Source organism: Orycteropus afer, unplaced genomic scaffold (genome assembly GCF_000298275.1).
Source record: "Orycteropus afer afer isolate SDZICR_OR568_19922 unplaced genomic scaffold, OryAfe1.0 scaffold00253, whole genome shotgun sequence".
In the NCBI taxonomy this organism is placed as follows: domain Eukaryota; kingdom Metazoa; phylum Chordata; class Mammalia; order Tubulidentata; family Orycteropodidae; genus Orycteropus; species Orycteropus afer.
Window position 1 is genome coordinate 4,828,128 of NW_006921840.1, and position 12,362 is coordinate 4,840,489.

Consider the following 12,362-nt stretch of genomic DNA (forward strand, 5'->3'; position numbering starts at 1 on the left):
TTCCTTGAGGACTAAGGTGCATCTGACACAAGCCATGGTATCTTCAACCGCCTCATATGCATGTGAGAGCTGGACAATGAATAAGGAAGACCGAAGAAGAATTGATGTTTTTGAGCTGTGGTGTTGGCAAAGAATGCTGAAAGTACCATGGACTACTAAAAGAATTAACAGGTCTGTCCTGGAGGAAGTGCAGCTGGAATGCTCCTTGGAGGCGAGAATGACCAGACTTCGTCTCACATACTTTGGTCATGTTGTCAGAAGGGACCATTCCCTGGAGAAGAATGTCATGCTTGGTAAGGTGGAGGGTCAATGAAAGAGGGAAAGGCCTTCCACAAAATGGATTGACACGGTGTCAGTGGCAATGGGCTCAAGTATAGCAAGGATCATGGAGCTGGCGCAGGAACAGGCAGTGTTTTGTTCTGCTGTGCAGTGTTTTGTTCTGCTGTGCATAAGGTTGCTATGAGTCAGAGACGATTCAGTGGCACCTAACAACAACAATAAATATTGGTTAAGCTACAGTGCTGAATAGATGAGGTCTCTGCTTTCTTTGAGCTTACACTCTTAATAGAATAATAATATTGTTGTTGTGTGCCATCAAGTCCATTCTGACTCATAGTGACCCTATAGAACAGAACTGCCTCAGAGTTTCCAATGCTATAAGCTTTACAGAAGCAGACTGCCACATCTTTCTCCTGAAGAGCAGCTAGTGGGTTTGAACCACTAACCTGTTGATTGGCAGCCATATGCTTTACGCACTGCACCACCAAGGCTCCTTAAAATAATTTTTGTTGTTGTTGTTATGTGCTGTTGAGTCACACCTGACTCATAGTGACCCCTCCTTGGGTTTCCAAGGCAGTATCACTACGGAAGTAGATTGCCCAACCTTCCTTCCGAGGAGTGGCTGGTGGGTTTTAACCACCAGGCTTCTGGTTAGCAGTGAAGTGCCTTAGGCACTAAACTACCACAGCTCCTCCTCAAGAGCATAACAACTATAAAACATTTAAAAAACAAAAACCTGTTGCTGTGAATTCGACCCTGACTCATGGCACCCTATGTGTTAGAATTGCTCCATAGGTTTTTCTTGACTATAATCTTTATGGAAGCAGAAAGCCAGGCCTTTCTTCTGTGGTATGCTGGCTGGGATTGAACTGACAACCTTTAGGTTAGTACCAAAAAAAAAAAAAACACTCACTACCATCAAGTCGTTTCTGACTCAAAGTGACCCTTCCTTGGGTTTCCAAGGTGGTATCTCTACGGAAGTAGATTGCCCAATCTTCTTCCTGAGGAATGGCTGGTGAGTTAGAACCACCAGTCTTCTGTTTAGCAGTCAAATGCCTTAGGCACTATGCTACCAGAGCTCACAAACTGTGTGCCACCCCAGGACCTTAGTCACATAGAATACTGAAGCTCTGCTGTCATATAAAGGGACCATCTCCCTCTCCCATGTCAGCTTACATTTGACACTAGGGGAAAAGATTAAGTAAGCAATAATATTATTCATTAACAACAAGTAAAATTTTGCTGAAAATAATTTTAAAATGGTACATCAACAGGAAACTGTCAGAAGTTCAAGCCAGAGTCAGAAGAAGTCATGGAACAAGGGATATCATTGCTGATGTCCGAAGGATCTTCACTGAAAGCAGAGAATACCAGAAAGATGTTTACCTGTGTTTTACTGAGTATGCAAAAGCATTCAACTGTGTTGATCATAACAAATTATAGATAATATTGCGAAGAATAGGAATTCTAGAACACTTAAATGTACTCGTGTGGAACCTGTATATAGATCCAGACACAGTTATTCAAACAGAGCAAAGGGATGGAAAGATAATATTAAATTCTATGCATTTTGACTTTTCAAATTGTGTTGTTACAGTGCTGAAAATAAAGATTTTATCAGCTCATGATAAAGGCTCCCATGCTGAGGTCAATGTGAAGGTAAAAAAAGTCTTAAAATCTACCAAACTGAAGATTTTACGAGGAAAGAGAACATTGTATCCAGAATCGTGGACTAACAGAGGCTGCACTTGTCCAATCCTCAATCCTGGTGAGTATTAAACATTTTCATTTTAATACCTACCCTGTCTCTGCTAATTTGCTGCTTGTCTTATAATCTCTGAACCACAACCTAAAAAATCTCAGCAAAAGCATCTCTCATTTTATTATTTGAATTCTGAATAAAATCCAAATGAAATTATTCAAACTAGTATGAAAAATTATTTCTCTTCCATGTGCTCTATAAAAGTATAATAGTTTAAAACCCAGCAATATAATACTCTGTCCTAAAAGTGAAGTCTCATATTGGTGTCAGATGCCAGCAGCACAGACAGGACTTTCATAAATTGATCTGTCACTAATACTTTATCTCAAAGTTAGTTCTTATTTCAGTGCCCTGGTAAAGCCTGCTCCCAAAGGAAGTTCAAATGCAAAATTCCATCTGTGCAAATACTGAATTCATTTTTACTATTGCATGAGAAGCATCTGTTTCTCCTGGATAAAAAACGGTTCTCAAGTTCTCATCATCTTGTTTCACATTAAATGATCATTTTGTTTTCAAATTAGAAACAGCATAAATAAACAAAGAAAACCCTGTAGAATCTTAGAGAAACTCAGGATGGACGGAAATTTGATTTGCACCTTAAAGTGTTATTGCAGAGATAGAGACACCTTTGCACTTTACCAGTATACTCATCAAACTGGGTCATCTGCTGCCTATTTCTTTATCTTACCTCATTAAATCTGAGGATAGGACTTAGATTTTTGATCATAGTACTACCAGTACCTACCATTAGTACCCAGATTAGAGCAGTAACATAGTATCCAGATAATAGGTTCTTGGAAAACAAATAAAAATTCTCAAAAAATTCTTTGTATTTCTGCTTATGTAGTTGTCGTCTCTGTCTTAATGACACTGATGAAATGGGGGGCACATACTTTATGTTCTGATTAGAGTTCCTTCCAAATATTTAATTTAAGAAACCAGAGTTGTGTTAATAAGTCTTTTGTGTTCTTTGATTAATAAATATGAAAGAAACAAACAGGTAATAAAGAAAAGAAACTTTCAGTAAAATATACCCCAAATGTGAATGGTGATAAAAACTCTTGCTTTTCTCTGACTGTTGACTGATCTCTCACACCATTTTCTACTTCTTTCAGTATTTTAATTAATTTAATTTTAATAAAGAAAAGGAAAAAAGGACACTTTAAATCATAATATACATATTTGAAAAGGAAACTTCAAATCATAATATATATATATATATAAGTTTTTAATAGAGTTCCCAAGAACAAACTAAAGTAAGCAGAATCTTGGATTTTGAATACAGGAAAGTAAGAATCATTAATTTACATACTTATTTCCCAATGACGTATGCTTAGGGACTTTGCCTGTAGTCACTTCTCTACTACCTTAGCAAAGGTTTTTGTTTTTTTTTAAAAGCCTGCCCAGTTTTTGAGTAAGACATTAAAAAACAAAAGCTTTGACCATCTGAGCCACCCTCCAGGAAGTGAACTATACTTCCTAATCAGGTTTCTGCCAAACGCAGTCAAAGAATCAACTGAGTTCATCACAATTGAAAACACAAGTGCAATTATTCAAAGAATTCTTGAAAACATGTTTACTTTCTGTGAAGAAAAGACTGGAACCTGCCAAACCAAAACCAGACACTCTTTCATTTTACTTTATTTTTCCATTTTTACAAGTTAAATAGCTAAGGCTAAAGAAAGCTGATAAGAAAATTCTGCAACCTTACATACCCAATTGCTTCCTTTGCTACTTTTAAAAAGGAGCCATCTAATGGGCCACCCCTACATATTCATTCATTCCTATATTCACATACACCTTCACTCACCTACCAGTCTTACATTTTAGAATGCGAAGGATAGTCCTAAAGTATTATATTTGCCTTTTTGATGGATACAAAATAAATTTTGTATATTCAAACATGTAGCAAAGGATATGAAAAGTAGCACAGAGATGGCAAAATCCAATGTAAATACTAATAAGAGATGCAACAGAAAAACACTGTGTTACATGTTAATTTTTAGCATGATGCTGCTCCATAATTTATGGATTTATTCAACATCATTTTTATTAGTTTGATTTATATTTATACTTGAATGGTAAATTCCTTTGGTATTTGTTTTACTCATGGTTTCAAAGTACACTCATTTAAAATACCAGGTGTAACACTAAAGTTTTCTAAAAATCATTTATTATATTCTTCAAATGAGAATTTTTCATCTTAGAGATGACATAAACAATATCAAGACCACACTATATTGTTAATTAGTCTGTTAATTAAATATTAGGATCATTTTTTTGAGGCAGAAGCAAAGGCTATACTATAAAGAATATAAATACCTTATAATTCTTACACTTTTCTTTCTGGTGTTTGAAACTTCTCTATGTCATTATTTTCCTTTTATGAACTGTGGTAGCTAATTTTAAAGTTAGGACTGTTTTCTTTTCAATGTTTTAACTATAGGAGGTATGCAGAGATCATCTCTGTTAGCATCTTAATCTAAATCTTTCCATATGTTCTCTGTATATTATATTTTTAACAAAATAAAATCATACTATAAACTTCTGCAACCTGCTATATTCAATTAATGATCTTGACCTTCAATTTTACTTTATTTTCATGTTATCTAATGCTGTTATGTGCCGTCAAGTTGGATCCGACTCATGGCAACCCCTCCTTGGATTTCTGAGGCAGTATCACTACGGAAATAGATTGCCTAGCTTTCCTTCCAAGGAGTGGCTGGTGGGTTTGAACCGCCAGCCTTCTGGTTAGCAGTCAAGTGCCTTAGGTACTACACTAATATTCAGGCCATATTCCAGTTTCCCAACTGACCCAAAAATGTCCCTTATAGCTGTTTGTCCATATTAGTCAATCTGGGGCCACACATTGTATGTAGTGTTTAAGTCTCTCAAGTCTCTGATTTTATCACAGTTCCTTCCTTATTGAAACCAGGCCAGGTTCCTATAGATTATTCTACCTTTTGTATCTATCTGGTTAATGTCTGTTGGTATCATTTAGTTTGGTCCTGTATCTCCTATATTTCTTGTAAACTCTAAGGAAAATCTGAATGGATTCAAGATATATATTTTCACCAAAATTCATGATAGATATTGCTGTGTACTTCAAGTTGAATCACATAGTTCCTGGTTAACCCACCAGCACTGTTGCGACGCTTGACTCTTGCATTAGACTGATGACAATCTGATCCCTCCAATAAGCAGTTTTGTTTTTTCCTTTTGAGACTGGAAAACAGTGGGTGTGGTGTTACTTAGTCACTGTGTTGCTGTTGTTGTTATGTGCCATTGAGTTGGACCTGACTCATAGTGACCCCTCCTTGGTTTTCTGAGGCAGTATCACTATGGAAGTAGATTGCCCAACCTTCCTTCCGAGGAGTGGCTGGTGGGTTTGAACCGCCACCTTCTGGTTAGCAGTCAAGTGCCTTAGGCACTACACTACCAGAGTTCTTTTAGTCACTGTACAATATCCAAATTCCCATTAACCATTTATTTAATGCTTTTTACCACCAATTAATAATCTTTTCCTGAATCAATAATTTCATTAGAGTTTGAGAAATTATATTTTTCTGTCTAATTGTCTTCACTTATTAGCTAACATTATTCAGTAAGGTAGGAGTTTCTCTCTCTGGCTGGGATATTGCTGTTCTTGTTGTTAGGTGCCATCAAGTCAGCCTGACCCACAGTGACCCTGTACAACAGAATGGAACATGGCCCAGTCCTGCAGCATCCTCACCATTTTTGCTGTGCTTGAGCCATGATTGCAGCCACTGAGTCAATCCATCTTGTCCAGCATAAAAGCTTCCCTTTTATGCTGACCTTCTGCGTTACCAACATGATATCCATGTCCAGGGACTGGTCTCTTCTGACAACATGACCAAAGTAGGCGAGATGAAGTCTGGCCATTCTTGTTTCCAAGGAGCATTCTGGCTGTACTTCTTCCAGGATAGATTTTTTTGTCCTTCTGGCAGTCCGTGGTGTTTTTAGTATTCTTCGCCAACACTACAATTCAAAGGCATCAACTCTTCTTCAGTGTCCCTTATTCATTGTCCAGCTTTCACATGCATATGAAGCGATTGAAAATACCATGGCTTGGTAAAATGTCATCCCGAAAGTAATGAACACCTATAACAGACAGACTGGTCTTTAATAACATATCTACACACATACCCCAAAACAGCACTCACCAAAATAGCTGGGATATTAGGTTAACATAAAATACAGTTCCTATTGTAAAGGCAGGATGAACACTAAATTGTTCCTTTTCATTTCCAGTTCTCAAAGTAAATGTTTTTAACAGCTGCCTCAAAAAATCACAAATTAATTTTTCTCTGCTTTTCACTTTTTTGAGTTGTTGTTGTTGTTGTTATGTGCTGTTGAGTCGGACCCAACTCATAGCGTCCTCTCCTTGGGTTTCCAAGGCGGTATTACTATGGAAGTAGATTGCCCAACCTTTCACTTCGGAATTATGACTCAATATCCATTGAGTCATTATAGTGTGTTTCAATATACACAATTATTATGTTCTTATTCAAATCATCACTTCATCAAGTTATAACCCCTTCTTGCTAGCTCCTTTTAAAATAACCTCCGGTTAATCTTTGAAAGTGTCCTTTATTTGTAGCACAATAAGATGCCCCGTACTCACCTTGTATCTTCCTACCCTGGACCTGGAATAAGACATTCTCTAAGGAATCCTTTTGGTGGTGGTGGTGGGGGGGGGGAGCATGTTATTGAAGACCATAGTATATTTGTTATAGGTGTTCATTACTTCTGGGATGACAGTTTTTTTTAGTTCATTTCAGTGAATAAACAAGAAAACTGATTTTTTTAAAGCCATGATATTTTCAATTCAATTTTAACATCTAGTGTTTTCTCTTAATTTTATTTTGAAAGTATACATGCCCTTATCTTATATTGAAAAGCTTTATTTTATAAACATAACTACTTATCTGTTCTATACTACAACATTAACATTGTTTGAAATATTAGTACCAATGAGAACAACCAATACCAATACAAATAACTGTTGAGGAAGTTGAGGGAGTTTACTATTTCTTTTTATTGACATATAAGTAATGAGACTGTCCTTTCACTTTTTTGTGTTTGTTAGCCAAAATTTCTGTTTAAAGCCTCAAAAGAGTTTTGAATTATAAAGTCAACAGTTGGTCTGGTCATTAAGTATGTGGGTGGCCCAAATGGGTAAGTGCTCAACTACTAGCCAAAAGTTTGGCAGTCAAACACACCTAGAGGCACCTTAGATGACAGATCTGGAGATCTGCTTCCAAAAGGTCTTAGTCCCAGAAAACCTTTGGAGCAGATTTATTCTGCATACATAGGATTGCCATGAGTCAGAATCAACTTGACAGCAACTAAAAACAACATGAGATCTCATCATTTGTGTGCTTGTGTGTGTGTGTGCGTGTGTATGTGATAAACATCCTGTCTTCCAAAAACCCACTGATTTCATATAGGAAACGTGTTATTTTGTATAATTCACAGCTCTCTCCCAATATGTTTTCCCAAATGATTGTCTCACTTACATGAAATCCTCCTTCATACATTACCATGCACAGTGAGCCTCCAAGAAATACTGAATTTCTAGCAGTATGTTAAGTGCTGATGGAGTCTCCAATTCTTTACCATGGAGGATGGCATAGCATAAAACAAAGGTTCTGGAATCAGACAGACCTGAGCTTGAGACAGGGTGCTGCTACTTACTAAGAGACACTGGACAAGTTTTTTAACCTTGCTAAGCTTCAGTTTCCTCATTTGTAAAAGAAGAAAGAAAAATAATACCTATTTTTTGGGTTATTTTCAAGATTAAAGGAGTAATATAAGTACTTAGTACATAATAAATACTTAAGTGTCAGCTGTTATTGTCAATTATTCCATGTTCCAACCATGAATATATAAAATGATGAACCATAAATACATGAGTGATGAAGTACTCTCTCCCCCTTCAGTAAAATACAATACTATATAAAACCAAAACCACTGCTATTGAGTAGATGCCAACTCATAGTGACCTGAAGGACAAAGTAGAACTGCCCCCCATAGGGTTCCAGGACCTCTGGTGACACAGGGCCTAAGGCATTTGACTGCTAACCAGAAGGCTGGCGGTTTAAACCCACCAGCTGCTCTGTGGAAGGAAGATGAGGCAATCTACTTCCATGAAGATGTATTGCCTTGAAAACCCAATGGGGCTTGCTATGAGTTGGAATCGACTACATGGCAGTGGGTTTAATTTGAGTTTTTTATAGGGTTTCCAAGGTTGTAAATCTTTATGGAAGCAGACTGCTTCATCTTTTTCCCACAGAGCAGCTGGTGATTTGAACCACTGACCTTAGCCATAAGTGTTCCTTTATGATGCTATATGGTCCCAATTATTTTTCTCTTTTAGGTTTGGAGTACCTTGTAGCAGGACATGAGGATGTAAGAACAGGCAAACTAGTCGTGAATATGAAAAGTTTTGTGCAGCACTGGAAACCATCTCTTGGAAGAAAAGTCATGGACATTTTAAAAAGAGAGTGCAAGTAGCAATAAAGGTATAGAGCACATAATGGCACTTCTCTATGTACAAAACACAAACATGATGGAAGGAGACTGCCAATTCTTCTCCTGCAGAGCAACTGGTGGTTTTCAAACCAGCAACCTTGCAGTTAGCAGCCAAGCACTTAACTACTGCACCACCAGGGCTCCTCTAATGGAAAGGAGCTCTCTCAAATGAAACTGGAATTTTTTTTTAAGTGCCAAAATGTACAGAAATGTTCCAACACATAGGCTTTGTCTAACCTAATCTCCCCTGGGTCCATGTTCAAACAGTTCTGTTTCATAAAGAAGAATAGAAAACCCTATGCTGATACTTGTTTTCTATGGGAGTGATTCTGAAATTCCTAACTATTAAGAATATTTGAATAGCAGCATGATATTTAGCTATAATCCATTTGAGAGCAATATATCAAATAAGGACTCCTCCCAGCTTCAGATATGTTCCTTACATCTGATGCTACTTACATTAATTATTGAGATTGCAAGGAATCCCAATTCTACTATCAGGAAAGGTGTTTCTTGAAAAGAAGCCTTCTCTTGTTTGTAACGTATGAACTTCGGTCTATAGAGTGTTATACAGAATCTCTCCACATGTGTATAGTATTTCCTTGTATAAAGCACTTTACTACCTACCACTTGTGTTGTGAAAGTTTGGAGATTGTCGTTGACAGAAAGAAAAAGAAGTATAAGAAAATCTACTGAAACAGAAGCACTGCCAGTACATGTGGACAAACATGACCATATAAAGGGAGTTATACTATTAAACTGAACACGAAGAAACTATGTGAAGATGCAACCTTAAAGGGAAATACATTTGCATGAAGTCTCAGCTCCAGGCTAGAGGTTAGAGTCCACAGATATTGGCCATAATAAAACTTAAAAAAGAAAAAACTAAACAAGAAAAGACTTTAAAATAAGAGAAAGGAATCATAAATGTAGAAATATGCTTGGATAAAGTGGAAAGTGGAAATGGACTTTTCAATTTTAAAAAGTTCATTTATTTTCAATGCACTTGTATACACTTCAAAAATAATTGTAGACACAGAATTTGTTTTATTTTTATGTTTAATATTTAAATCTCAACATCGAAACAGTTACATCAAAACAGTTTTCCTACTTGTCTTTAATAACAGTATATGGTCATTATATTTACCCCCCTTTTTTTTAACACAACGTATGTGATAGTTCACCAAATTACAGTTTTTTATTGTCCATCTTCTGTGCATAACCACTATACATACAGTTTCTTCTGTACTTGAATATACAAAACATGAACCACAGTGCCATAAGATTAACTTCACATACAGAACATATATTTCCTGAGGTCCTGTGGACTTGCAAAAAATATATATATATTGCTTTGTTGTTTTTATATTTCATATATGTAATAAACGAATATGATCTCCAAATTTTTGTCTCAATTCCTGATCAGTTCTTGCAAGATGAAAAATATTTCCTTCTCTTAATCAGGGAACTCAAATCTAATTCCTTGAATTAAGAAAATCAAATAAGGGCCTGCTATTTCTAATCTGCTGTTGTTTTCTAATCTGCTGTTGTTGTGTGCCATCGAGTTGGACTCATAGTGACCCCTCCTTGGGTTACCGAGGCAGTATCACTACGGAAGTAGATTGCCCAACCTTCCTTCTGAGGAGTGGTTTGATTCACCAGCCTTCTGGTTAGCAGTCAAGTGCCTTAGGCACTATGCTACCAGAGCTCCTTCTAATCTGCTACTCTGGGGTTTTAGAATGAAGTAGAAGCTGGGTCAGATGAGTTTAATTTCTGTAGCCTTTGGAAATGAACTTTTTTCATCAGGTGCATTGCAGTTTCTAAATTACATTTACTTTTTGAGAAGTATTACAAGTTCATTGTAGAAAACTACAAGAAAAAAAAATATAATGGAGGAAAAAAAAGAAACACTTATAATAAAACTATCCTGAGATAAGTTTAATGCCTATGTGTATGCATACCTTTTATAGAATTGGAGTTATATTATACATACTCTAATGAAACCTTTTTTCCCCTAGCAGGTCTCTCATACCTATGCCTATCTTGTCCTGGTAGGTGGAATGCCATCTGGTAGAGTATCATTTAGAAGCAACTTATAAAACATGTTGGTAGGTATATCATACCAAGAAAAATCATTTTTCAAACATCCTATATAGAATATTTTGAAGTTTCAGAATTGCCAGCTTGCTTTCTTTTCCATTTTACTTTATTGAAAATAAATTACTATTACTCATTAAAAGTAAAAATAATATCCATTTGAAAAAAGAATAGAAAGATGTCCATAATATATCATTAAATGGAAAAAATAAATTGCAGAACAATATATGTTATTAGTCCCATCCCCAAAACACATTTATATTATATCTGGTTTCTTAAAAGTCCTGAGAAATAGTCAGATTATGGCAGCATTTGCCCCATGGAGAAAAGAAGGAGGCAGATTTTCCCTTTTTATTTCATGTACAGCTGTATTGCTTGATTTTCTTTCAGTGATCATGTACTAATTTGTAACTTATTTTCAAACCAATTAAAATGCAATCAATTGTTTTTAAAGTATGTTCAGTAAAATCAAAACTAAAACTTTGATTTTATCTCATTTACCAAATTGTTGGCCCTTGATATGTCTTCCCAGTTCTCTTTGACTGGTATCTTCTTCCTTAGTTGGTCTTTCAAGGACGTTTTCTGTCAACCTTCTAAAAAATCGGTCACAGTTACAATAATCTCTTACTGTCTTGATCCTCAAATCACTTGCAGCCCTGCTACTGTGTTTTAAATGTCTTATGAGTATCATTTGGTTCCCAAGTAAAGGTGGGGGTAAAAGGAGTAGAAAGAAAAGAACAGAAAGAAATCTTGCATTTCCCACTTATAAAAGTAAACAAAAATAATGGGGTGTGCGCTGGCCTCTTCATGACCCTATTCCCGTTTCATTACACTGCCACACTTTTTCATGAACTTTCTCTTCCTTCGTATCTTTCAAAATAACCAACTCCGTACCAAGGCAACAGAGTCAAATAAAACTTCCATCTGTGGCTTCATATAAACCTGAACATGTATGTCTCTGCCCCCAGAGCTTTATTCCACTAACTGTTGGGCTTTATTAGGCAGATTAGTTGCATAATCTCCACATACCTATCTCTGTTATTTGCCTGAGGTCAACAGAGTCTTTACCCTCTTATTACATCATTCACTTTGTAAAGGAAAGTTACTAATATTTAGCATATGATGCAATGGAAACTCTCAGTAAGAGGATAATCTTTTAATAGTGTCCACTAATGAGGTCAGATCTGTGGGGATGTGACCATGAGTCCAAAAAGCAGTGTCCATCTGGCTGTATTAAACCGAGAGCAAGGCCTATTATGGGTAAACACAATTCTTTGGGACACACAGACACCCTGGGTCCTTGCAAAACAAATCCTTTTTGAAATGAAGGGAGACTTATCAACTGCAAAGGGTGGGAAAAAGAACCTTGAAAATTCCTTGTGCTGTCCCTTTGCCACTCCCCTGGAATGCCTGAGAACAAGAACTGTGAGCACTGCCTTTGCCACTGAGGAGTTTTGTCTGAGGCCCCAGCACTGAATTGCTTTTGTGTTCATTGTTTCAATGATAAGCAGTTCCCTAACCTAACTTTATCAAAGAGCCAAAGTTACTCACCACTTATTTCCCACAGCTTGGAAGGAAAATATTTATGAACAACCTCAATTTTGCAAGAGAGACTGGTATGATAAAAATGGACTAGAAGCAAAAGTGTGTGCCTTGTGTTACTTTTTTC

The 12,362-nt window shown here is 36.5% G+C and overlaps 1 protein-coding gene across 1 annotated transcript in view; it reads left to right on the forward strand.

Annotated features, from left to right (window-relative positions):
• Positions 1-8,578, forward strand: part of NTN4 (netrin 4) — a 164,466-nt gene extending 155,888 nt beyond the window's left edge. Inside the window, exons 9-10 of the mRNA XM_007949759.2 lie at positions 1,877-2,047; positions 8,442-8,578. Of these exons, the coding sequence (XP_007947950.1) occupies positions 1,877-2,047; positions 8,442-8,578 (308 nt within the window). The remainder of the gene's footprint in view (positions 1-1,876; positions 2,048-8,441) is intronic.
• The last annotated feature ends 3,784 nt before the right edge of the window (positions 8,579-12,362 follow it).